General features: G+C 45.8%; 1 protein-coding gene across 1 annotated transcript in view; it reads right to left on the bottom strand.

The window, feature by feature from the left end:
* Positions 1–7,216: 7,216 nt before the first annotated feature.
* LOC119466626 (calcium-activated chloride channel regulator 1-like) overlaps positions 7,217–23,167 on the bottom strand; it is a 33,179-nt gene continuing 17,228 nt past the window's right edge. The window contains exons 8-15 of the mRNA XM_049657458.1: positions 22,438–22,665; positions 19,941–20,241; positions 19,314–19,318; positions 17,450–17,719; positions 16,036–16,318; positions 12,811–13,019; positions 10,676–11,078; positions 7,217–8,741 (exon numbers count right to left, since the gene is read on the bottom strand). Of these exons, the coding sequence (XP_049513415.1) occupies positions 8,056–8,741; positions 10,676–11,078; positions 12,811–13,019; positions 16,036–16,318; positions 17,450–17,719; positions 19,314–19,318; positions 19,941–20,241; positions 22,438–22,665 (2,385 nt within the window). The 3' untranslated portion in view covers positions 7,217–8,055. The remainder of the gene's footprint in view (positions 8,742–10,675; positions 11,079–12,810; positions 13,020–16,035; positions 16,319–17,449; positions 17,720–19,313; positions 19,319–19,940; positions 20,242–22,437; positions 22,666–23,167) is intronic.

Below are 23,167 nucleotides of genomic sequence, written 5' to 3'. Positions count from 1 at the left end.
TCTCCTCCATCTTTGATTAAATTGACTGCTATTCCATCTTCTCCAGCAGCTTTTTCCCTGGTCGTGTCTTTCAAGGTCCCTCTAACTTCATCGCTAGTTATAGAAGGCGCCTCTGTATCCTGTCCATCACTACTTGGAACGAAAGTAGCTTGGCTGCTCTGGGAACTGTACAGGTCAGTATAGAATTCTTCCGCTGCTTTTACTATGCCATCGAAATTACTGATGATATTACCGTGCTTATCTTTCAGTGCATACATTTTGCCTTGTCCTATGCCAAGTTTTCTTCACACTGATTTCATGCTGCGTCCATATTTTACTGCTTCTTCAATCTTTTCCACGTTATAAGTTCGGATATCCCTTACTTTCTTCTTGTTGATCAGTTTCGACATTTCAGCGAGTTCTATCTGATCTCTCGAGTTTGACACTTTCATGCGTCAAGGGAGACAATATTCAATGTTCATAAACGTGCTGTAACGGCAGCATACAGGGTGTTCAAAATGAAGTTTTACGAAATTTTTTAGAATTGCCTGTGGCAGCTAGGTAGCATAATTCTTATCATTGAGCTCAGTAATTCGAAGAGGCGGACATCAGTAGCACGAGAAATCGAAACACAAATTCAACTAATAAATAAAAGTGTATAATTAACTTCTTAGTTAATTACTAACGAAACACGAATTCTAGTCGGTGAGTTTGCAAGACACATCAACTTGAAATGAATTTCCAGGATGACACCAGTTTTGAGATATTATTTTCCAAAGTGTGGGACGAAATACATGGGCGTTCCAGTTACTTTTATGCTTCAATGTATAAAACAGCATTTTGGTAAAAAAGTAAGTGGAACAACAGTGCATTTTTGCGACGAGTTTGATGGCGCATATCTCCAAACTGGTGGCATTCTGGAAATTATTTCCCAGTGGATACGCCTGACAAGCTCGCCGGCTACAGTTCGTAAATTGCAATATGTGTCGTAAAGTAATTAACTAAGAAGTTATTTAGTAAATTTTTTGTTAATTAGTTGAATATGTGTTTCTATTTATTGTCCCACTAATGTCCGCTTCATCGAATAACGCAACTCAGTGATAAGGATTATGCCACCTGCCACAGGCGATTTCTAAAATTCTGTAAAGCTTAAAAATGAACACCCGGTAAAGTATGGCTTTTTGGCCTAGTTGGTTATATATATCAGAGGTGGTCATAGCGCTAGAAGACACGGACAAGAACGAGAGAACAGGATGAGCGCTAACTTTCAACTGAGTGTTTATTTCGAGAAACAACCGTATTTGTAGGCCCGCATACAGAAAAGGCCCAATCATCGCACATGGAAACCAGCCGCATCAAGGAACGCAAATTCATTTGTAGTCAGCGCAACTGAAGGGGAGCTGATGCAGCTATCACCGGCCCTCGCTATCAGAGTGGCTTCAACAACCTCTCGCGTAACTTTATCTACATTTCTATACAAAACGGAACACTCATTGAACAAGGGTTTGCACCCACAATCACTTCAATGCAAAGAAACATGCCATCTCGGTATCGGTTCAATTTTTGTTTGTGTCCTCTTAACCTATCATTCAGGCACCTCCCAGACTGCCCAATGTAAACTTTCCCGCACGATAACGGAAGGCGATACACAACATTATTTACGCATGACACAAAAGGGGTCTGATGATTCTTTTACCCCTTTTGTGTCATGCGTAAATAATGTTGTGTATCGCCTTCCGTTATCGTGCGGGAAAGTTTACATTGGGCAGTCTGGGAGGTGCCTGAATGATAGGTTAAGAGGACACAAACAAAAATTGAACCGATACCGAGATGGGCATGTTTCTTTGCATTGAAGTGATTGTGGGTGCAAACCCTTGTTCAATGAGTGTTCCGTTTTGTATAGAAATGTAGATAAAGTTACGCGAGAGGTTGTTGAAGCCACACTGATAGCGAGGGCCGGTGATAGCTGCATCAGCTCCCCTTCAGTTGCGCTGACTACAAATGAATTTGCGTTCCTTGATGCGGCTGGTTTCCATGTGCGATGATTGGGCCTTTTCTGTATGCGGGCCTACAAATACGGTTGTTTCTCGAAATAAACACTCAGTTGAAAGTTAGCTCTCATCCTGTTCTCTCGTTCTTGTCCGTGTCTTCTAGCGCTATGACCACCTCTGACCCGGTACAAGACACTGCGTCTTTTATGTTGCCGATAAAGCAAAAATCTCTTACCGAGTCGGCGAAACCTCTAGTATGCTTCCAATAAAAGTATGGCGATAGCAAGAGTTGTTGCATAGGCAATAAAAGGAATTCGAGGACAAAGTAATTTCAGATAAACAACAGAATTATTGTATTGCAGTTGCAATGCGCCAAATGGCCGATATTATGCACGGTTGTGGAAGAAGCTGTTGCCTGAATGAACGCCAGGAAGATAACGCGTTTTGGCATCGGCTGTAGTGGCTTTCGCAGTGTAGTCAACCGATTCTAAGCCACACCACGGCCTTGGTGAGAAGGTAGAGAAAGTATAATTATCCCTTGCACCGTATAGTGCTCCATGCCACTCTGTGGTAACGGGGTGAAGTGTACGCCGAGGCACGTACGAGGGCGGAGGACCTAATAACAACCTGCGGTCCTGCGATGATGACACGAAGAACCTCTGGTGTTGCCATTCCCTTAGTCTGAAAGAGGGTTTGCGCTAAATATGTGATGGCAAACGAAACAAAGTGGTTTCGACACCGGACACGAAATTTTCAGAAGGAAGCGGCTCGTAGCTCTTACTACTACTAGCTGAGATAGTTATTATCCCTTGATGTAGTAACACTGGACTTAATTGGTCGAGTGGAGGCATCCTACCTTTGCTCCGTCTGACTTAACAGCGTTAGTGACAAGTGACATGCCTAAGCTACTTGTAAGTCTGTGGCATATTTGCCAGTAACAAGTTAAATAACGCGTTAGGATGAAGCAATTGTCGGCGTATCAATGCAAGCTGCATCCGCATGTTGCTAGCACCGTCATCCTCGTCCTGTACCTTCGTAGTTCTGGAGACAGGATCTCAGCTTGGAGAAAGTCCCGCGTTCGCTCGGAGAGCCTCCACTAGTAAGTGCACGTCAGTACGATGACGCCACAAATAAATGGAGACCACATGAGCCCTGCTATTTCTCTCAGCCCGAAGAAGTGCTCTTGTGTTCAGTAGTGTCCCAAAGTAGGATGAGATACTGAATCAATAAATGGATGGACTAAACTTTATTGGAGTCCTGCAGATCGTGACTCATCACGAAGCCGGCCGCTGCCACGTATAGGGACCAACAGGACAAAGCTCTCGGCCGCATCGCGGGCCTGCCGGACAGCCCAAAGTTGGTTAACCAGAAGCGGTCAGCCAGAAATGGCGCAAGAAAATGAAATTATTGTCATGAAGAAGCATGTCTGTAACCCGCCATGGTCACTCACTATGGCGTTGTTCCACTGAGCACGAACTGGCGGATTTGATTCCCGCACGGCGGCCACATTATGTTGGAGGTAGAACGCAAGAACTTTCGCGTACCGTGCTCTGGGTGCACATTAGGGAATCTCAGGGGGCCAAAATAATCCCTGCGCCCTCCCTTACGGCGTCTCTCATAGCACATTGTGCAATCACGGGACTTAGGTATACTCCCCAATTTATTTTTAAGTCGAGGTGACCAGCGCGGTAAGTGATATGCAGCGTTTCAAAGAAACCGTAAGCGATGTTGAGCTGCTAGCAGCAGACTGAACCTGGAGATGCACGGGATAGTATGAACAGAAAATGAAACTTCGCTCCGTAAGATAAGTGGTGCGGCGAAATCTACGAATCTGTCAGATTTGGCTTCAAATGACATCGATATTACTCATACGATTTCTTCTAGGCTAGAAAACGTACCAGCAATTGTCGACTCGACAGTAAACTAGAGATATATGGCTGCAGAAACGCAAAGCACTGCGAACTTGTAGATCGCCTTATCTCGATCCCTGAAAACTTGGAGCGTCTGAACCATGGAGGAAGGAAACCCAGGGGAGGCCCTGGCCAACACGAACGTATTGGAGAAAGTGTGGCGGAAGTCACGTGCTGTTTTTCGCGAAGGAGCACTGGGACGGGTACCCCAAATGTCAACGTTGCCATAGCAATCGCGCTCCTGAAGCTTTTGCTGCTGCTCTCGGTCTCTGAAAAGGGATAAATTATTTTTCCGCCGGTGTTTGTCCCCCCAGCACCTTTTGTTCGCGAGGAAAGCTCACTTTGGAGTGTGGTGTGTAAGCTTGAAAGTTGTGTTTTGGATCTGTGAGTGTGAGTGTCCGCCAGCATCGGATACAATCAAGCAATCACGGCGCGGGTCTTCGCCGTCTTCTTCAACATGCCACGAAAAAAAAAATACACACACAGGAGCGCATCTGCATCACTAAAACTTCTATAGGAGTTTCGTAGGCTTTGTTTTGATACGCGTAGGCAGCACACACTTCCGGCGACTCGTAACAATTCAAGTTCGAAGTTCGCGCCCATCTGCTCCGGCGAGCTGCAGAACCTCTGATTGCAGGCGCAAAGGGAGATGGCACACCAACATGGCTGCACTTCCGGCTTCAAGAACGTGACGTCAGGGCCTCTCCTGTTTTGTTTCTTTCCTCCATGGTCTGAACGGAGATTTGCAACGCCATGCCAAAGAATGGACAGCTAGCAGTGATTATCTTTTATCGTCACATGCGAAGAGAAAACGTTTTCCAGCGGGAAAGGAGCGCGGATTCTGCTATTATAATTCGTAACATGGCGGACCTTGACAACCGACCGAAAAAATGACCAGCCTGTGTACAACCCATTTTCTAAGTTGGCGTTTGTTGCAGAGCAAAGTAATTTCTGAAGCACAAATTCTACTGTATATAACTGTTGAATCATTTTAACTTTAGGACAGAAGGAAATATGCATGTTGAACGTGATTGTTTCTCCAACGATGAATACATACGCGTGCTTGCATTGGAAATGGCGAAATTTCAGCAAATGTCGCTCTACATTGCCGTGAAGGTTCCAGCAGGTTGATTTTTCTTTGTAATGCACTGAATTATTTATTATTTATTTCCGAGAGGTCAAGCTTGAAATCGATACTATGCTTACAATTGCGTGTTGCGATTCTTGTACACTGCAAGATTCCAATCTATCCTGCAGTGCTCGTCGTCTGTATATTCTTTGGCTGATGCGGCGATGTTACCTTTGACTCTAAATGAGCCTTTAGTTTCATATTGCACTCTTGCCAGTTTTTGTCATTTTTCACTGTCACTACAACGTGTTAAATCACATTTTATTTATTTATTTATTTATTTATTTATTTATTTATTTATTTATTTATTTATTTATTTATTTATTTATTTATTTATTTATTTATTTCAATATACTGCAGGCAGAGATTGCCGGCCCAAAGCAGGCACGTAAGTATATCCAAAGATTTACATGAACAAGCGTAACCAGAATTTCTACATTCATAAGTGAGTAGCACATGAATGGTTTAATGAATATGTAATACGGTAAAAGGGAACATTTACATTAACAATCGAGACCCGAATTTATTTATAAAAATGCTTAGTAAGCAAACATCTGCATGAGCAAACGGGACTACAAGTTACATGCTCATAGGTAAGATAGTAAGAGCGCATAAAACGACCACTACATCAAACACACCGAAAACATTGATATCATACAATTACTGCCAAATATTCTTCTAAGCATTGATGAAAATCAAGTGCTTGAACGACGAACAAGCTGGGTATCTGAAATTTTCTTGGGAAAGCAACATTGATCTCAACGCAGCTACAATACAACAGCAAGCATGTACATTTCTAATAATGTGGCTAAAGCTATGACACACAAATATTGGTCTTCTCTTAGCCCGAAGTGCCATCTCCATAAAATTGACCCATCCTTGAAGCTTCAAATGCCATCAAACATTTCCCGCTCTGAGGCGACAGTATTGTGCCGCCTCTGGCTCGGGGTGGCATTTACAAAGGCCTACTCGTTCCGCATTGGAATGGGGGATACGCCCATGTGTGACTTTTGTGGAACCAGAGAAACAATTGAACATGTCTTATGGCTCTGTCCCCAATAATTCGACGTCGAGCGTGAAGCTCTCCGGACAGCATTGAACCGGCTGGATTCTCGACCATTTTCGTAAATGAAGATCCTTGGACCATGGCCGTATGCGTCGATGGTACAGAAAGCCACGAAAGCCTTGTTGCACTACCTCAAGTCGACAGGTCTTGGTGACCGTCTGTAGACTTCGTGCGACGCTTAAGATGTGCGCGAAACTGTGCTATCTCTATTTCCTTTCTCTCTCTTTTCATCCCTATACCCCCTTTCCCCAGTGCAGGGTAACAAACCGGACGTGCCTCTTGTTAACCTCCCTGCCTTTCCTCTCTTCTATTTCTCTCTCTCTCTCTCTCTACATTTCTAATTTCCAAATACAAGTTGTCATTGACGCGCGAACTGTTTAAGGTTTTTTTTAATATTTCAATTTTTTTCCTGCATTTGAAGATGCATCACTGTGCCAGTTATGTCGCGGCCACTGCGGTTGTTTCCATGTGTACACCAGGAGGCCATGATTCCTCAGGCTACTAACAAAGGTTTCTCCCTGGGTCTCCTGACAACATTTTTGGTGCAAATATATGTTGATATTTATGTTAGTTCAGCAGGAAACGTTGCCAGAAACCTCAATTTGTCTCCACCTCTAAGATTCTCCTCCGTTTGGCCGAGTTGCTATTTGTCGTGCAGTCAACGCCGTTGCTTGGTTATTCTCGTTTGCCCAAATATCGCAATTTTGTGTGAAATTTCAGGGTATTCTTATAGCGACCCTCTACAACACATTGCGACCGGCCAACAACAGGAAGATGTGCAAGGCTGCATCCCTGCTTACACTATTTATTTATTTATTTATTTATTTATTTATTTATTTATTTATTTATTTATTTATTTATTTATTTATTTATTTATTTATTTATTTATTTATTATTTATTTATTTATTTATTTATTTATTTATTTATTTATTTATTTATTTATTTATTTATTTATTTATTTATTTATTTATTTATTTATTTATTTATTTATTTATTTATTTATTTATTAGAGGACACAAGAGAGGCACGTCAATAACCGTTTTTGTTTAGAGGCTCATGATTTCTGTAGGACAAGAAGATTCAACACGTCACATGGCTGCAGAAAACGAAATCTTCAACGAACAGGAAACACATATGAAAGCACGTGCTGATAGAGATGAAAGAATGCATGGAATAGGTTCCCGCTTATTGGTCCTGTCTGTAAATTTTGGATGTATGCTACACCACTCAAGAGCGGCACCAAGCATGGAAGGGAGGCGCGGAGAGGGGAAGGGGTAATGCGATACAATTTATTGCACATTGAAAAGCTCGAAACAACACATCGTCGACCAAAGAGAAAGTGACAATGCTTCTCGACAGAACGGCCAGACCGGTCACAAATAAAAAACAAGAAATATGCGCAGTATTAGAACAGGCATGGAAGAAGAGAAATCGCACTTAAATATTGGTACACAAACTCATACGCTATACTCGGACATACATTCAACTGCGAAAGGCCACCGTAGGGCCCGATGTGGAAATTCGATGAAACAAGGAACCGCGCGCTATGATCGCTGTATCAGTGAAGCATTGACAGAACATTGAAAGATGATCGATATCTTTACGATGAAGGGAACGGTCTGCGTATCCACTCCACTTTGAGGATCCCGTCCATTGATCACGGGCAGTCCGAAGGCAAGAAACATACAGTAGTCTATTGTCAAAAATACTCCTCGGCAAAGACGACGATGAGCCTTCAATCAACAAAGAGCGATATCATGAATTTTACAGATGCAGTGAGGGTGCCATCGCTTATTACGGTTTAGTAGGACGCGAAACAATGTGAAGTAAGACCAGAACAGAAAAGAGCGTTTTTCCTTTCCCCGTCTACACTTTGTGTGGCGTCCTAGTGCACCGCAATAACTATGAGCCAACAGCCCAGCAGCACGATATGGCGCGTATCGTCACAGTTCACTCTCACTTAGGCGGAGCAGGAATGCCTACGCATAACCATGCTGCCTTTGCCTGGGCTGACTAAAGAAGACGCGGTAGATCCCGCGCTTAGAAGGGTTCATTTTGACCAAGATCGCTAACAAGGCGGCGACCACAATCGCTGCTGCAACGCAGGCGATCAGAATCCACACCCAGATCGAGACGACAAAGCTTGATGACTGGCTACTCGTCAAGTGTGTCGACGATGAAACAACCGTCGGAACTTCCGTGGTCGTTGCTTCGTCGGTCGTGCTATCTTGCGTACTAATGGCCTCTGTCGTTGTAGCCTGTGTAGTGGAAACAACAGTCGGAACTTCCGTGGTCGTTGCTTCGTCGGTCGTGATATCTTGTGTACTAACGGCCTCTGTCGTGGTAGCTTGTGTAGTGGTAGTAGCGACCGTGGTCGTCACAGGCGGCGGAGTGTAGGACACGCGAACGACGTTCGACGTTTTGGAGCGGAGGCCGTCGGCATTTAATACTTGAGCGGCTAGGTATCCGCTCCAGTCTAGGGCACCGTCCTGGCGACGCGAAGACAGGATGCGGGAAAGGTACACGGTGACGACGTGTTTCGCACCGGGGCGCAGCGGGTCGAGATTTCCTTGCACAATGTCGGCGGCCGGGATTTCTGTCTGCTTCTCGAATGCTGAGACTAGCTTGGCATACTCTCTGCTGGCTCGAATCTCCACGCCTGAGGCTGCAAGCAATAAAATAGCAGATTATAAAAACGTCCTCCAGTAAGTGCATTGTTTTTTTTTTTTTTTTTACGGCAGAGTGTTTGTTGAGATGACGAAAACAAATCAGACACTTTAGCACGAGTAGCTAATGCAGCTATATCCAGATAAATATTGCTACGTGCTATTCGAAGAAACTGATGTTGACACTTCGATGTAGTGGGACGTACGCATAGGTGGCCTCTGGCTGGTCTGAGGACGATGACGTGCCTTGTTTTACAGCTTAAGCTGTTATGGGCTCATTCCAATAGCCGTTTCGGTTCGCGATGGTGCCGCCGCGTAACTGCTATCGCTGGAAATGCGAAAAAAGTACCCGGTCTCCGCCGGGATCGAGCCCAGGTCCGCTGCGCGGGAGTCGAATACTTTACCACTTAACCACGCAAGCGCTTGCTATCAGGCAGCTGAAAAATGCCCTATAAAGGCGCCCTATAGGGAGGCGCGCAGGCGCAGACGACCCGAGCCTCCGCCAGTATGGTGGTGCCATATAGTTAAGGCGCCTGCAAACGCCGCGTGCGCAGGCGCAGACAACGAGATGCGATTAAGACGAGGCGCGCAATCAACGCGATCCCGATGCTAGATGTGCGCCACGTATTCTGGGTACCTCTTCGGTACACGTTATGGCGTCTCCTCGCAAGGTACGAACCGCTGCTGAAGAAGCGAATCGTAGACTTACGTGCGCGGCTACAAGCAGTCATCATCGGGCTCAGCATACTGCTGTGCAGAAAGCATTACAAGCCGCAGCTCGCCGTCGACGCCGGGCGGACAGTTCAGATCGTTCTCGTCAAAATCGAGGTGAAGACTTTGCCGCGAAGAACCTGTTGTGCGTGGTGCCGAAATTGGAGCTACTCTTGCGCCGCTCAACCAGCTTACGCTGTGACTGTGCTGCGTGTGCCGATCAGGCCTGTGACTTTTTGATGTCGGCTGGCTTCCATGTTGGCCAATGGCCAGTGCTTGCTACCCCTTGTAAATACCCCTTGTAAATACGCCTTCTAAATAGTTTCCCTCCTGTGCTTCCGCGTAACAATATTATTTCTGCAATGAAATTCTAAAAAAAAACTCACGCAGAAACTCATCTGGAAGTTGTCTAAGTATGCGTAAGCATTGTGCCACTTGCTCATCTACACGCAGCCCGGTGTCATTATCAAAGTTATGAAAATTTATCCGACCACTATAAACCCTTATCAACCTTCATCGGTCGTTTTTCAACCTTATCGAAAATGATTCGACCCTTATCACCTCTTATCGATCCTTATGAACCTGGATGTCCAGCGAAACTGTTGCAAAACCATGACTACATTTGCTGAAGGGGGTAAGAAATGCTTGTTTTGAGCTTGTTCTTTATTTAAACGTTCTGTTGTGTGTGGTATGGGTGATTTCAATGAACGCGTGCACTAGTTCGCTTCACTTTGCTGAGCGCTAGTAGCCGTTACAGTACTATTTGATTACCAAAAATTAAAATTATTTGACTACCAGCTAAGGTGCGTAGCATGGAGTCTGTCGAAAATTTCGAGGTCATTTGGCACGCAACTAAACCGGCGTTGCGCCACACACTCGTACACCTTCCGACATTGATATGCTATAAATTTCAATATATTTAAAAGGGCAGCTCTTCTCGCGCCTTTAAACTTCGGAACTCCTTCGGAACAAGCAACTGAGCACGTTACCAGGCCTATTGTCACGTAATGTACTAAGACCTGTAGAAATTTTGTAGCTCCAAAGCTCCAACAATTGATAAGAACAGTGGTCGCATGCTCTTCCCAGCTTGGGAGCGCGATTTATGTAATGAAGGAGCCTTGCTGCAAGAGTTGGCAACAAATATTGTGACTCGCAAAGAGGATTCTGAACTTTGGCAAAAACTCTAGTATGCGGTCTAAGCATGTCTGAAGCTAGCGCTCACCGTTTCCGTATGTCAGGTGAGCTCCGGGCCATGTCCACGTGAGTTCCACGAGAAGCGAGTCGTTCTCGCCTGCGTGTACGCCTGTCACAGAGAGGTCCCGGATGTCTCCTGGAGGTACCTGCTTCTCCACAATATTCACCGTCACCTGGAAGGACCCTCCGGATGCCACCCGTTGGAATGGTTCCGCCACCTCCTCGCCTGCACGGCTCGTGCCTTGGGCCGTAGAATTTACGAAGTCGAAATCGTCGACTGGGTACTCGGACGCCGGTTCAATGCCGCTCATTCCCGTGACTGTTTCTGGCGTGCGCCGCGCAGTCGTGAAATGGGACAGAGAAAAAAAATAGATAAATATATAAATCAACTCCGAGGTTCGCCACGCCAGCAGAAAGCAACTGCGCTGAAGCTAAGCGCATCAGGAAAATCAGCAGCATTAAGGCCTATCAACGGAAAAAGATATCTTCTCAAGTTCGCCTTCTATACATTTCAGGCTTGAAATAATAATGCACAGCGCTGAAGACTGGTGAAAAGATTTTGACTTGAGAATCTAGATGTTCGCTTCACAAAAATCAAGAAAAACAACATATGCATGGAAAAACTTCGCTCTACGTCACAGTCAAACACTTATCCTCCAACGCTTCCCAGTGGCTCTTCTGTGGATTGCACGGACAATACCATGTGGAACTGATCTGATTTTGAGGGCCAATCTCTCTAAAGTGGTGCTAGACTCATTGTTATGGTCGTGGTACAAGCTTATTAAGACTACGGCAAAATGAAGGACTATCACAGCGACCTCCTCTTAACCTGTTCCGCGTCAGCCGATTCTACCTTCTATGTGGGAAAATTTCCGTTCTAATCGCTCCATGCAATCGTTTTTCGCACTCCACCTCGTCTCCTGTCGCTTGACAGCCATACTATTAATCTGATAAATAAACCCAATAGCTTGTCTGTGCCTTAAATTACCTGGCCTACGTCTTCCTTTTGGTCTCAAATTTCACATCAGCTATTGATGTTTTCTCTCCACTCCACACTGCCGTATTACAACCTGTTAGCGTATACGCTTATCATTCTACGTTCCACCAGTACTTGCCTGGTCCTTATATGCATTTCAATTTCTTCGCTATTTTTCGTAATACCGTGAATTTCCATAATGCCTTTCTGAAAATGAACGCCAAAAGAATAAAAGCGTCAGGCACTTCGCTAAGTACTAACTAGTGTCCTTGAATAGGGATCCGGCATCTACTTGTTGTTATTACCGGTGATGTCGGGCGGCTGCTCAACCGCGCTTAGGATGACGAAACACCAGCATGAAATGCCCAGGGCGGGAGCTAGACATCAACGTGATGTTCAACTTATGCACTGTCCATTTTGCGCTAAATAATAATAATAATAATAATAATAATAATAATAATAATAATAATAATAATAATAATAATAATAATAATAATAATAATAATAATAATAATAATAATAATAATGAGAAGAAGAAGTATAGTAGTAGAACAGTGAAGCGTGTATTTCGACCTCAAACATGGAGGAGGCAAGAAAAACGGCACTGAACGTTTGTAGCGGTACTGAACAACTGTAACTGAATATATGGTCACTTCTCGGTAGAGTTCACCGGCTATACTAAACATCTAATTACAATAAGTACATTATAATACAAAGCAAATAACATTAAATATCTACAAGGTGTGCTGCTGCTTAAAATGTGAGAAAGCAGCGACGCAGGCGTTGGCTGCGCGTTTTACGCTAGTGATGTGCTACACTCGCCGCAATTCATAATAGCGATGAGCAAACCAGGCAGCCCACCAGGCTGAATGCGCTGTTCATTCACATGCGACACGTTTGAGAGCACTGCAATCGCGGCGCGCCAGCGGGCATGTCTAATATGGTGAAGATGGCTATTAACTCGTTACTGTTTATACAATTAAGAATCCAAAAGGTAGCGTGACTTGCTCCGTGCGATAGTGAACAACATGAATTTGTCCGCCTCCTACTAGAGTGCTTATGCATATTTGTAAACATTGGCTAAAGTTACTAGCAACACCCTGTAAATTCTTGGCGATTGAAAACACTACCATATAGCATCTTCCTTAGCACGTCGTGATTTAAAATGTATAATGTCAGTAACCAACTGGCCACCCTTCCAGCCAGATAAAGGGAGACTCGCCTGTTGCCGCCGAAAACAGTGCCGTGCTGAAGAAGCTGCCAGAGGCACCTCGTGGGTCGGCCAGCCGCGTCCTTTTCTGGCTTGACACGTGCGCTGTCACTGCGTAGCGGCCTTTGCCCGTGAACTGGACGAAGTAACCGCTGTACGTTCCGTCGTCGGCCTGAATGTCAGGGTCTGGTTGCGTGCAAGGACATGTAATGGTCATAAAATGAAACCTCCGGTCTGGGCGATCCACATATTCCAACACGTGTCTACTCTACGTGGGAAACCGCCGAAGGGGTTCGAACTAAGTTATTTACATTTCTTCCCTTTTTTTCTTTTCTTTGCATTTAGAAGTGATTAACAGGGGAGGTCAAACAAGGAATGTCGCTGGAGCCAGCGTTTCGGCGTGAAGACTGTTACCCTCGTGGAAACGTCGGCTCCGGCCTGAGACATCTCTTGTTGGACCACTGTTAATGGCTTCAAGCCTCCACCTACCTGCGAATTTGTCCTGTTTGCATGTTGAAAAAAGAACGTGCGCTCAACGCACTGTTTGAAGCAGAATTTAAATTTCCACATCAGCATTTATTTTAAAGAAATTCACGATGATTACTAAACAAAAAGCGAATCAATGCATCCCATTTACGGCCTCGTGACTCCTCACCTAAATTGGATATTGCACTTACCTACCCTGCACACCCGTTACCGAGTCAAAAGCAGAAAAATACGTTAGTTTGCAGTTTCCGGAGAATTGTTATAATGAACATGCTGGTTTTGCAAATGACCTAATAACAAATTAGTGGCACATGTAGATACGGTTTAAAATGCGTCAATTATTTCCTTTTTAGACCTCTTACCTGATGCGACTCGCATTGTTGTTACATCTGTTTTTCTTTTACCGGGTTCCAAAATTGTAAAACGTGAAACCTTATTTTGTTTTGTTCAGATTAACTTTAAGCAATTTTAGTAAGCAAACAGCGAGGGCCAAACGAAAGACCTTCATTTTTACCATCGGCAGAATTTCACTGTTTCTATTAACTACAAGAAAAGTTCATTAGGCTCACCTCCGCGTAGTAGTCTTTCGCAGTAATCTGTGGTAATCTCTGTAAGAACCCCGCCTCTTAGTACCTGCCTGTAAATATTATTCATAGCATAATACTGTATCAAGCATAGAATGCATAATGCGTTAACTAAGTCGCCCTTGTTAGCAGCTCAGGACTACATGAAGATTCCCCGCAAGGCGTTGTTATCAGAGTATACGGAGAACTTAACATTATTATATCGCATAAAAACAGCATTCAGCAAGCAGGAGCGCAGAAAATATAATTTCGTGATTGAATTTCGCACCAAACTACTTGTGCGTATAATTATGTGCCTCATCTGTGAGCTCTATTTGTTCTTATTTCTCCGTGTTATCGCTGCAGAGATCAACACAGGCACTGGTGCAATTCTTAAGGACAACCCTGCAGAAACGAATTTAGCCTGAATTGTGCTGCATGTCGTCCTGTGCAGTAGTAGTGTGCGGGGATCGTACGTGACCGGCTGTGATCGTGTGTTGTGTCCCTTGAATTTTTCTCCGCTCCTCCATTGATATTGTCATCGATCTGGTGACTTACGTTCAACATCAAAAGTTATGTGAATGGTTATCGGTCGCTATGTTTTTGGACGGAAAAGGAGCTTATGGCAATGGCTCTTGTGGCGCGATACTTGATGCTCTTTAATCGGTTGGCCTCGGTGGTCGAGTGTAACGGTGGACCCGAAGTTACTTACATCATGAGATCTTTCTTTGTGCACACCGATGACGGACCGACCTCTCAACACTACACACACGACGATGTACCCCGAAGTGGCGTCTTGAGCCTCACAAAATTAAACCTCGTTTTTCTCAGTCTCGTGGGACGCATACCAAGTGCTGCCCAGATGTCAATGTACGCCGATCACATCTTGCTTGGACGCCAGGTGTAACACGTCCTCAGATGCGCGCGAGGTTTCAAAAAGCCACGAATTAAATATCGGCGTATCTTACATAACAAGGCATTCAGACTCCAGATTTCACCTGAGAAATGTGCGCTGGTCGAGTTTACGCGGAATCCAACGACGTCGTACGTCATATCTATCAATGGGCAAAACCTTTGTTACGCCATACACACTGGTGGGTCATCATTCTTAGGGCTCATCATTGATCAAGACCTCAGCTGGAGTTCCCATGTTGACTGCCTGAAGAAAAGCCTAACGGTGATTTCACACCTTTTCGATTTTCTTGGAGGAATCTCAGATATCTGAGGTACAGCTTACCTGTACTGACCAGTACTTGCAAAAAGAGCATCTGCACAATCGAACGTGTTTAGGCGCTGGCACTCAGGGTTTGTCTTGGATTGCCGCGCTGCACATCAACAGCAGAAACCATTGCGACAGCCCAAGATTAGCCAGTCACCACTCATTTGACATTGGAAGTGTTCAGATCAGGCTGCCCGCGCCCCTTTACATCGCCTGCCAGGAGACCGGTCCAGTGAATCCTTTTGTCAGAAGATATTGGTGTGCCGTGACTGCCGCCCTCCTAGAAATTGTACGTCTTACTAGAGGCTGCGAGCACCTCCTTGGTGTTTGGCGTGACCACAAGTTGTATTCTCCGTACCAGGAATTCGAACTAAAACAGGATTGTCGTCGCCAGCTCTCGCCAACTATCTACTGATGCTGCACGATACATGCAAGGACCATATTCATAGTTACACTGATGGCTCGACAGTTGCGGGACAGACTTTCGGGACGGCGTTGGCACGCCTGGCACGTGTGTGTGTGTGTGTGTGTGTGTGTGTGTGTGTGTGTGTGTGTGTGTGTGTGTGTGTGTGTGTGTGTGTGTGTGTGTGTGTGTGTGTGTGTGTGTGTGTGTGTGTGTGTGTGTGTGGTGCGTGCGTGCGTGCGTGCGTGCGTGCGTGCGTGCGTGCGTGCGTGCGTGCGTGCGTGCTTTTCATCTTTATCTGTGTCTCCCCTTACCCCATCCCCATTGCAGGGTAGCAAACTGGATATATATCATCCGGTTAACCTCCCTGCCTTTCGCATTTCGCTTATCTCTGTCTCTCTCTATTATCTTTCTACCTCACCCTGCCCCCCCCCCCCCCCCCCGCCAAATGAAGGGTCGCAAACTAGATTTTCTGTTGTGGTTAACCTCGCTGCCTTTCTCATTTGCTAAGTATCTTTCTCTCCTTCTTACCCCGTCCGTCGTCATGCAGTGGGACCGTGACCAAGTGTGGCTCGTTCGACATCTTGGGACGGTAGACCGTGGCGAAGACGTCAGCGTCCAGGAGTACCTTTATTCCCTTCGTGACCTTGGCGAAGATGACAGCTTGGTCGGGACCATCTACGAGCATGCTGCTCATTTCGCAAGTGACCCGGATAGGCTCGTCGTCGCCCTTGCTGGCCTGTGACTTGACACTGACGCTTACCTCCACTGGGTCGGAGCTGGAGCTTTCCACGTGGAGTGTCCACGTGCCAACCTTCATAAACAGAGTCTGCGTGTCAACCTTCAGAAATGAAATTATCGGCCTTACGTACTTTACGTTATTCTGAATGAAATACATATATTTTAAGGGAGTACTGACATGAGATCTTCGATGTTGTTGTTGTTGTTTTCTTTTTTTCTCGCGGAAGGTGCGAACCTTCGATGCCCTAGAAACATATTCGCATGCCGTCAAATTGCCCTAAAAACATTTACGCTGTAACGCTTGCTTCTACTAACCAGGTGAGGCCAAATTCACAAACGTATTCGTTCGTAGGTGCTTCGCTAATGATATGTCCAACACCAGGATTCGCTGAAATTTTCTTTGACGAGCAATTGTAGCTTAATGCGTTTTTGATAATACGGTCCATGTTTACATTTCGGTTTCCAGGAGGTAGACGCGTCGTGAAATCACAGTACATTGGCTCGCTGTGTTACGGTGCTCACTGCGACTGCGACACGCGACCATACGTAATGGTAAAGCGAACTTTTTTTTTTTTTATGAGCAAGGTCATCATGCCTGACTTTATTGTTACGCGACGCTAGCACGTTTTCTCTCTCGACGTCAAAATAGCTCCGATGACGCCAGGCCTGAACTTTCGAGACGAGCATTAGTATCAAATTGAAATATTGCCACAAATCACAGCCAAATATTCGAAAGATATTGTGACAGTATCTTTCCCGCCCTTCATACTTGATATCATTTCATCATGTGCGAGAGCAAGTGGTAGAAGTTCTACAACTTTGATAATGTCTCAATACTCCATTAATCTCAAAAAAAATATCAGTCCCCCAAGTCCGCCCTCTAGTCATTACTACCATCTTTCTATATTTTCACGTTACATCTATAATGTTCCGTTACAGCACACTTAAAGAGGTTTTTCAAGCTTCTTTGTTATCCTTCAAGTTACCACCCTGTAAGTTAGCGCAGGCATTATTGCGTATTTCATGAAAATTTCCGACCTACACTTTAGCAAACCTATAAGGATGTCTATATATATATATATATATATATATATATATATATATAGAGAGAGAGAGAGAGAGAGAGAGATATTGAGCAATGTGTGGGTGACAGCGCCTACGTCAGGCAGATTACTGTCTGCCTTTAACCTTGCATGCGGCTCACCTTTGCTGGACTTGGAATGGAGATCACTACGTCATTTCCGTTCACGGTTTCTCGGCACTCCTTGCACGGCTGTCCGCTAGGATCTGTGAGCCGAGCTTCGAGTTTTCCCGTTTCCGGTCGGTTGCGCGTCACGTGGACTCTCGTCCCGTTGCCCACGTTGGAGTCCACTTGGAACTTCTTTTCTAGCAGGCTGGTGAACTCTTCCTCGGACTCCACCAACTTCGAGATACAAGAATAAGACGAGAACAAGGGGCTTGTGTGAACACCGATCTCGGGAACGGTATATCGTTGGAATGAGTGCGAACAGAAGCGGGGGGAAATGGACAGGTAGGCGTGGCAACTATTTTGTGCGCAAATCTAATGCTTCGCGGTGCCATGGTAAAATCTTTTCGGCATGCATTTCTTGACAAAGTACCGGAATGTAATTTCAGTTGCAAGACATTTACTATACTCGCTGTATTGCTCTCCTGTAGCAAGGTAATGTTGTGATGTTTCTGAGCCATTGCGGCGAAGTTTTCTTGCGCCAGCAGCTTCTCACAGGTAGGGTTGCAGCGCGTTGCCCGCTCCTGGAACACGCGGCAACCCTCCCTGAAACGCTGTTTTCTGCCGCTGCCCGCAGGCGGCGACACAAGTTTATGCTTGCGCCGTCGCGGCAGCAGCTCGCATCCTCATAAGCGAAGGCAAAATTTTCACTTTAAAAAAAGAAATAAGGCAAATAACTGTGGCAAGTGTTACACTCAACGACGCGCACTCCAAAAAGTGATCATTCTGCAAAATTTCAAGTAGCATTACTTCAAGCTGCATTGCTGAAGCTTGACAGTCCCCGTCCCCTCAGCGCAGAACGAACTACTATGAAAGAACAAGGAGAGCGAAGGTGACGGTTTATACGGTGGCCATTACTTGTTCCATAACCAACTCCATTTCCAATCGTGTCCCGTACTGCGCAATGCAGTATGTTCAGTTTCGTTACTGCATACGTTTGCTCTCTTTGTGCAGGCTGAACTGTCTCCATACGGAAGAACGAGAACACTTAGAAAAGAAGGGAAACATGCAGTGACAGCCACCGATTTCTTGGACAATGTCACTAGATCGCAACCCAAAGCACTCGTTTTCCAGCGAAAGGACGCTAAGTGCTTATATAGATTGCTCGGAATTTTATCTTATTTTAGGTTTCAATTGTTCCCACACATTAGGAATTGTTCCATATCCGATTTTTTAAAACGGCCTCAGACCTCAAGATAGTGTATTGCTTACAAAAGGAGCTTTTACGCGCTAATAGCTGGCCAATAGGATCACCCGTACACGTATGTTTTATTGCGATAGCAATTATATAGACACTCCAGGCGCATTTCTGCCGTCGGCCGTTGTCGTCGCCTTGAGGTTCCGTATCAAGTCCAAGGGCGATAAAATCGTCGCCGCGCGCGCCGTATGCTGTATGTGCGAGTGAAAACGTGCGAGGGCAAGCCGGCGATCGCGGCTAAATCTCGCGCACGCAAGGGAGGAAAGCGGGAAGGAAGCGGGCAGTAGTCCGTCGCGCGCAAGGCTCCGGGAGGAGGGGAGGGAGGTGGGGCGCTTTCTACTCCGGGTGACCCGGGCGGCCGCGCGCGCCCACTCGGGCCGCTTCTATCTTGAAAGCCTTCTGCGACGGGGACAGAGTCCGCCCTGCGCTGTGTTTTCGCGGCTTAATCCACGTTGACGCGAGCGACAGCACGAAGGTCAATTAGCTCGCTGCTGCTGCTGCCGCTCATTCCTAAAGCTGTCGCTAAAGGAATCCGCTGCTGTCGCTAAAGGACTCCCCCAACAAGTACATTTTTGTTATGGTGAACAAAACTCGCTAAATTTAGTTACTGTAGCGATAACTTACCAGTACTACATGGTTAAAGCGTTGCCGTTCCCGCATCAATCCTGAATCACATAGGTGCCGTCATTACGGAAATTAATTATTTTATAATTGCTGTCACAAACCTTGAGCCAAATTCGCAAAGCTTCTCATATGTAAGTGCTCTTTGCATTGACCAACTGCCTTCACTTATATTATGTCCAGCATCAGGATTGGGTGGAATTTCATCTTTTTAACAATTATAGCGTAAGAGCTTTTTGTGAATACGGGCCCTTATTTACAGACAGCTACAAATTGCATCCTTCCTTTTATGGTTTTCAATTTTATTGAATTTGTTTATTGGTGCGACCGTTCTATCGCATTTATTAACCTTGTACCCTCTTCTCTCTCTAATGTCCTAAGGGCCTGCAGGGCAATTGAATAAATAAATATATAAATATAAATAAACACTGGATCCGAAGAGCTACTTCATGTGTGTGTGTGTGTGTGTGTGTGTGTGTGTGTGTGTGTGTGTGTGTGTGTGTGTGTGTGTGTGTGTGTGTGTGTGTGTGTGTGTGTGTGTGTGTGTGTGTGTGTGTGTGTGTGGTGTGTGTGTGTGTGTGTGTGTGTGTGTGTGTGTTTCATACAAATGAATTCATAACTAACTCATACCGTGTGAGTTCGGGGCACAGGGGTCGTGTTGGCTCGTAGTGGATGACACGAAGGCGGCTTCCAGTTCGTCCACAAGGTTTCCCTGCAGGTCGCGAAAGGCGAACGCTTTTCCGCGCGTCGAAGTGGCCAGCTCTTCGAGCTTGTGTTCGGCTGTGGCTCCCAGAGCCAGCGTGTTGACCACGACTTTCGAGGCGGAAACCCGTGGCATCACGTCGACGATGCGCGGGTCCTGGTTCTCCTCCCCGTCGCTCATGAGCAGGATCGTGGCGCCCTCCGGCGTCTCATTGGCGGTTGTTAGCAGCTAAAAATAACGAAAAAAACATGCTTTAATGTAAACTCCACTGTGCCATCTGAAGCAGGCTTTCTGTTTTGCAACTGATAATAACTCCACTGGGCAAAATAAATTCAGCAGAGACACTTAAGACAGCCGCTACGTGTGGGAGTGCGAAAGCATTATAATCGCTTAGGTGAAACGTTTTCGATTTATGTTTTCGACATGCATTAAAGTTATTTCTTCCGAATCGACATGTGTGTTTTCGTATGCGTTGTCCATAGACCGCAAACATTCGGACCATTTTGCTGCAGAACGATGAATTTTTTTTGTGTTCCCTTGCTTCGTTTTCTCAGGCGTGCTTCCGTAGGCGACCACGTTTCACAGCTGCCGCTGAGGTAGACGCTTCGTAGAGCATCCCAGTAGACATAGCACAGAGGAAATACGAAGAGCAAGTGACCCGCGGGAGGCAGCGACGTGACGTGTGTAATTAAATTAAATTATGGGGTTTTACGTGCCAAAACCACGATTTGATTATGAGGCACGCCGTAGTGGGGGACTTCGGAAATTTGGACCATCTGGGGTTCTTTAACATGCACCTAAATCTAAATACACACGGGTGTTTCCGCATTTCGCCCCCATTGAAATACGGCCGCCGTTGCCGGGATTCGATCCCGCGACCTCGTGCTCAGCAGCCCAACGCCATAGCCACTGAGCAACCACGGCGGGTACGTGCGCAATGACGCACGCACTAGGCACACCTCATGATTTGACCTCGAGGGGGCATCGCAGCAGACACACCACCGATGAAATCCGAATGGAAAGTGACATGTGGGAGGCAGTGACGTTAGCAGTGACGTGACGTGTGCAGTGACGCACGCACTAGGAACAACTTTCGTGAGCCATAACCATGTAGCCACTGTGGCGTCGGGGAAGGGTGCTTGTCTCGCACCCCGGAAGCCCGGGTTCGATTCCCAGCCATACCGAAATGTACAAAATCGTCCTTTGAATTCCAATAATTGACTTTCGTTTACAGAAGCCTGCCTGACAAATTTGACATCAATTTGAGATTTTTTCACGTGTTTTTACTCCTCGCGCCGTCTGGCATTTTTTGTGCCATATTTCGGTCACGCCGCCGACGACAACGTAGGATTTTCGCGTAATGGGGCATATAATGCTCTCGCAATAATGAAAACGTCAGTATTGGGATAACAGCTCTATTCCGATTATTTTCTTCTCACGCGCCGTCAGTGGTCCGAGCTATCCTCCGCCAACGTTAATACCAGTATCGGCCTGTCGTGAACTGTTGATGATAAGAAAGAAATGCAGTCGAGAGAAAGGAATCGCTTTGGCAAACCTACCCAGTTTAATCACAGCAGGAAAAGATAATTTACTAGCAGTTTCATTAAAGCACTGCTGTCTCAGTGATATAGCCATCTAAACAGCACTTCCTATCAGAGGCATCGCTTTGTACTTGCATGCACGTCTAGCATCGTAATAATAGCACACAACTGCAAGTATTGTACTCAAAATTATCAATCTGGAGCGTGTTTGTGTGTTCTATCCGTAGCTTATGGGTCAACATGCTCTATGGAGTATCACAGTTTCTGTCTGCACAGCCGGGCCACGGAGTAAAGGGCAACTTCAAGGTGGCCTGGTGTCACTTCCGCTCACTAATAGAACCTTTTTGTAATGAAAGAATGGTGGCTTACATATGTTTATTTCACTTCTCTACACTTTCTTTTGGTGCACCTTGATGTCCTAGAGGCACTTCAAAGTGGCTGTTGTAATAACAGCTTCAGGATAGCCTGCCTGTGCCCTCGTTTCTTGCGCTTTTAATCAAATATGATTTCTTCCCCTCTCCTTCCCATTTATTTTTTATCACGTTGTCCTTCCCTTTCGTTTAATTCTAAAAGTTTGCCCTGCGGCATAGAGCAGATAGTCTCTTATATGCACATGCATAGCTTGTTCTATTCAATGAAGCCCAGCACGGATGTGTGCTGTGGGCAATAGATCTGTAAATACTGGTCAATGGTGTGGCTCGGCCCTAGGACCATTGTCGACAGTGAGTGGCACCTCGATCAACGCAGTTCGGGAGAACCTTACCTGAAGCAGGGTAGACAACTGGGCTCAGCCTGGTTAACGTCCATACCTGTCCATAATTACTCTCTCTCTCGCATGCGCATAGGTCAATCAATCTGTATATTTAACAAAATGTCGAAATACCTCTATTGCACTCTCGAGGCCGCATCCGATGCAGGTACTTCCGTCTGCCATCAATCTGTGTATGGCATTCAGGAACCCAGTTCTTGTGTTAACGTTCACTGGCATCAGAGTGTGCACCACTTTGGCGCCGTAACTGAACTCGATGATGGCCAGTCGACGCGAGCCGTCTTTGATGTCGCTAATGTAGCGCCTCGCAGCTTCTTTGAGAAAGCCGAGTCGTCCGAAGTCCTGCACCGCAAGAGTACGCAGTCGAGTAGCGAGTTGGAGCATGGTCATCTCTATAGCACACGTTCCACACAGAGAGAGAGAGAGAGAGAGAGAGAGAGTGAGAGAGAAAGGAATAAGGATAAATGAAAGGCAGGGAGCTTAACCAGGACTGAGCCTGGTTTGTTACTGTTCACTGTATATAACTTTCTTACGTAACATACGTTTGAAAACATTTTACATCCTTTGGGGCTTATCTTGTCCCCAAAGAATGTTCGTCACGTTTAGTAGTGCATCTTCTTTCTTCACCAGCCTACGCTTGCTGTCTCAATTCCGCGGCAACGGAATGGAGGCGCCATCTGTGACGGCTACGGCAAGCACACGCGGTGTTCACCGTAGTAGTGATAGATGGGGCCACCGTTCAGTTACAGTGGAATCGAGATGTTTTGAGTGACGTATAGCTGCGGACGGTGCACGCATGAAATTTATTATAGACCAAACAAGTGGATAATTCACGTGAATGTGG

The sequence above is a fragment of the Dermacentor silvarum genome, chromosome 10 (genome assembly GCF_013339745.2).
Source record: "Dermacentor silvarum isolate Dsil-2018 chromosome 10, BIME_Dsil_1.4, whole genome shotgun sequence".
In the NCBI taxonomy this organism is placed as follows: Eukaryota; Metazoa; Arthropoda; class Arachnida; order Ixodida; family Ixodidae; genus Dermacentor; species Dermacentor silvarum.
This window is presented reverse-complemented; position numbering and strand designations above follow the sequence as displayed.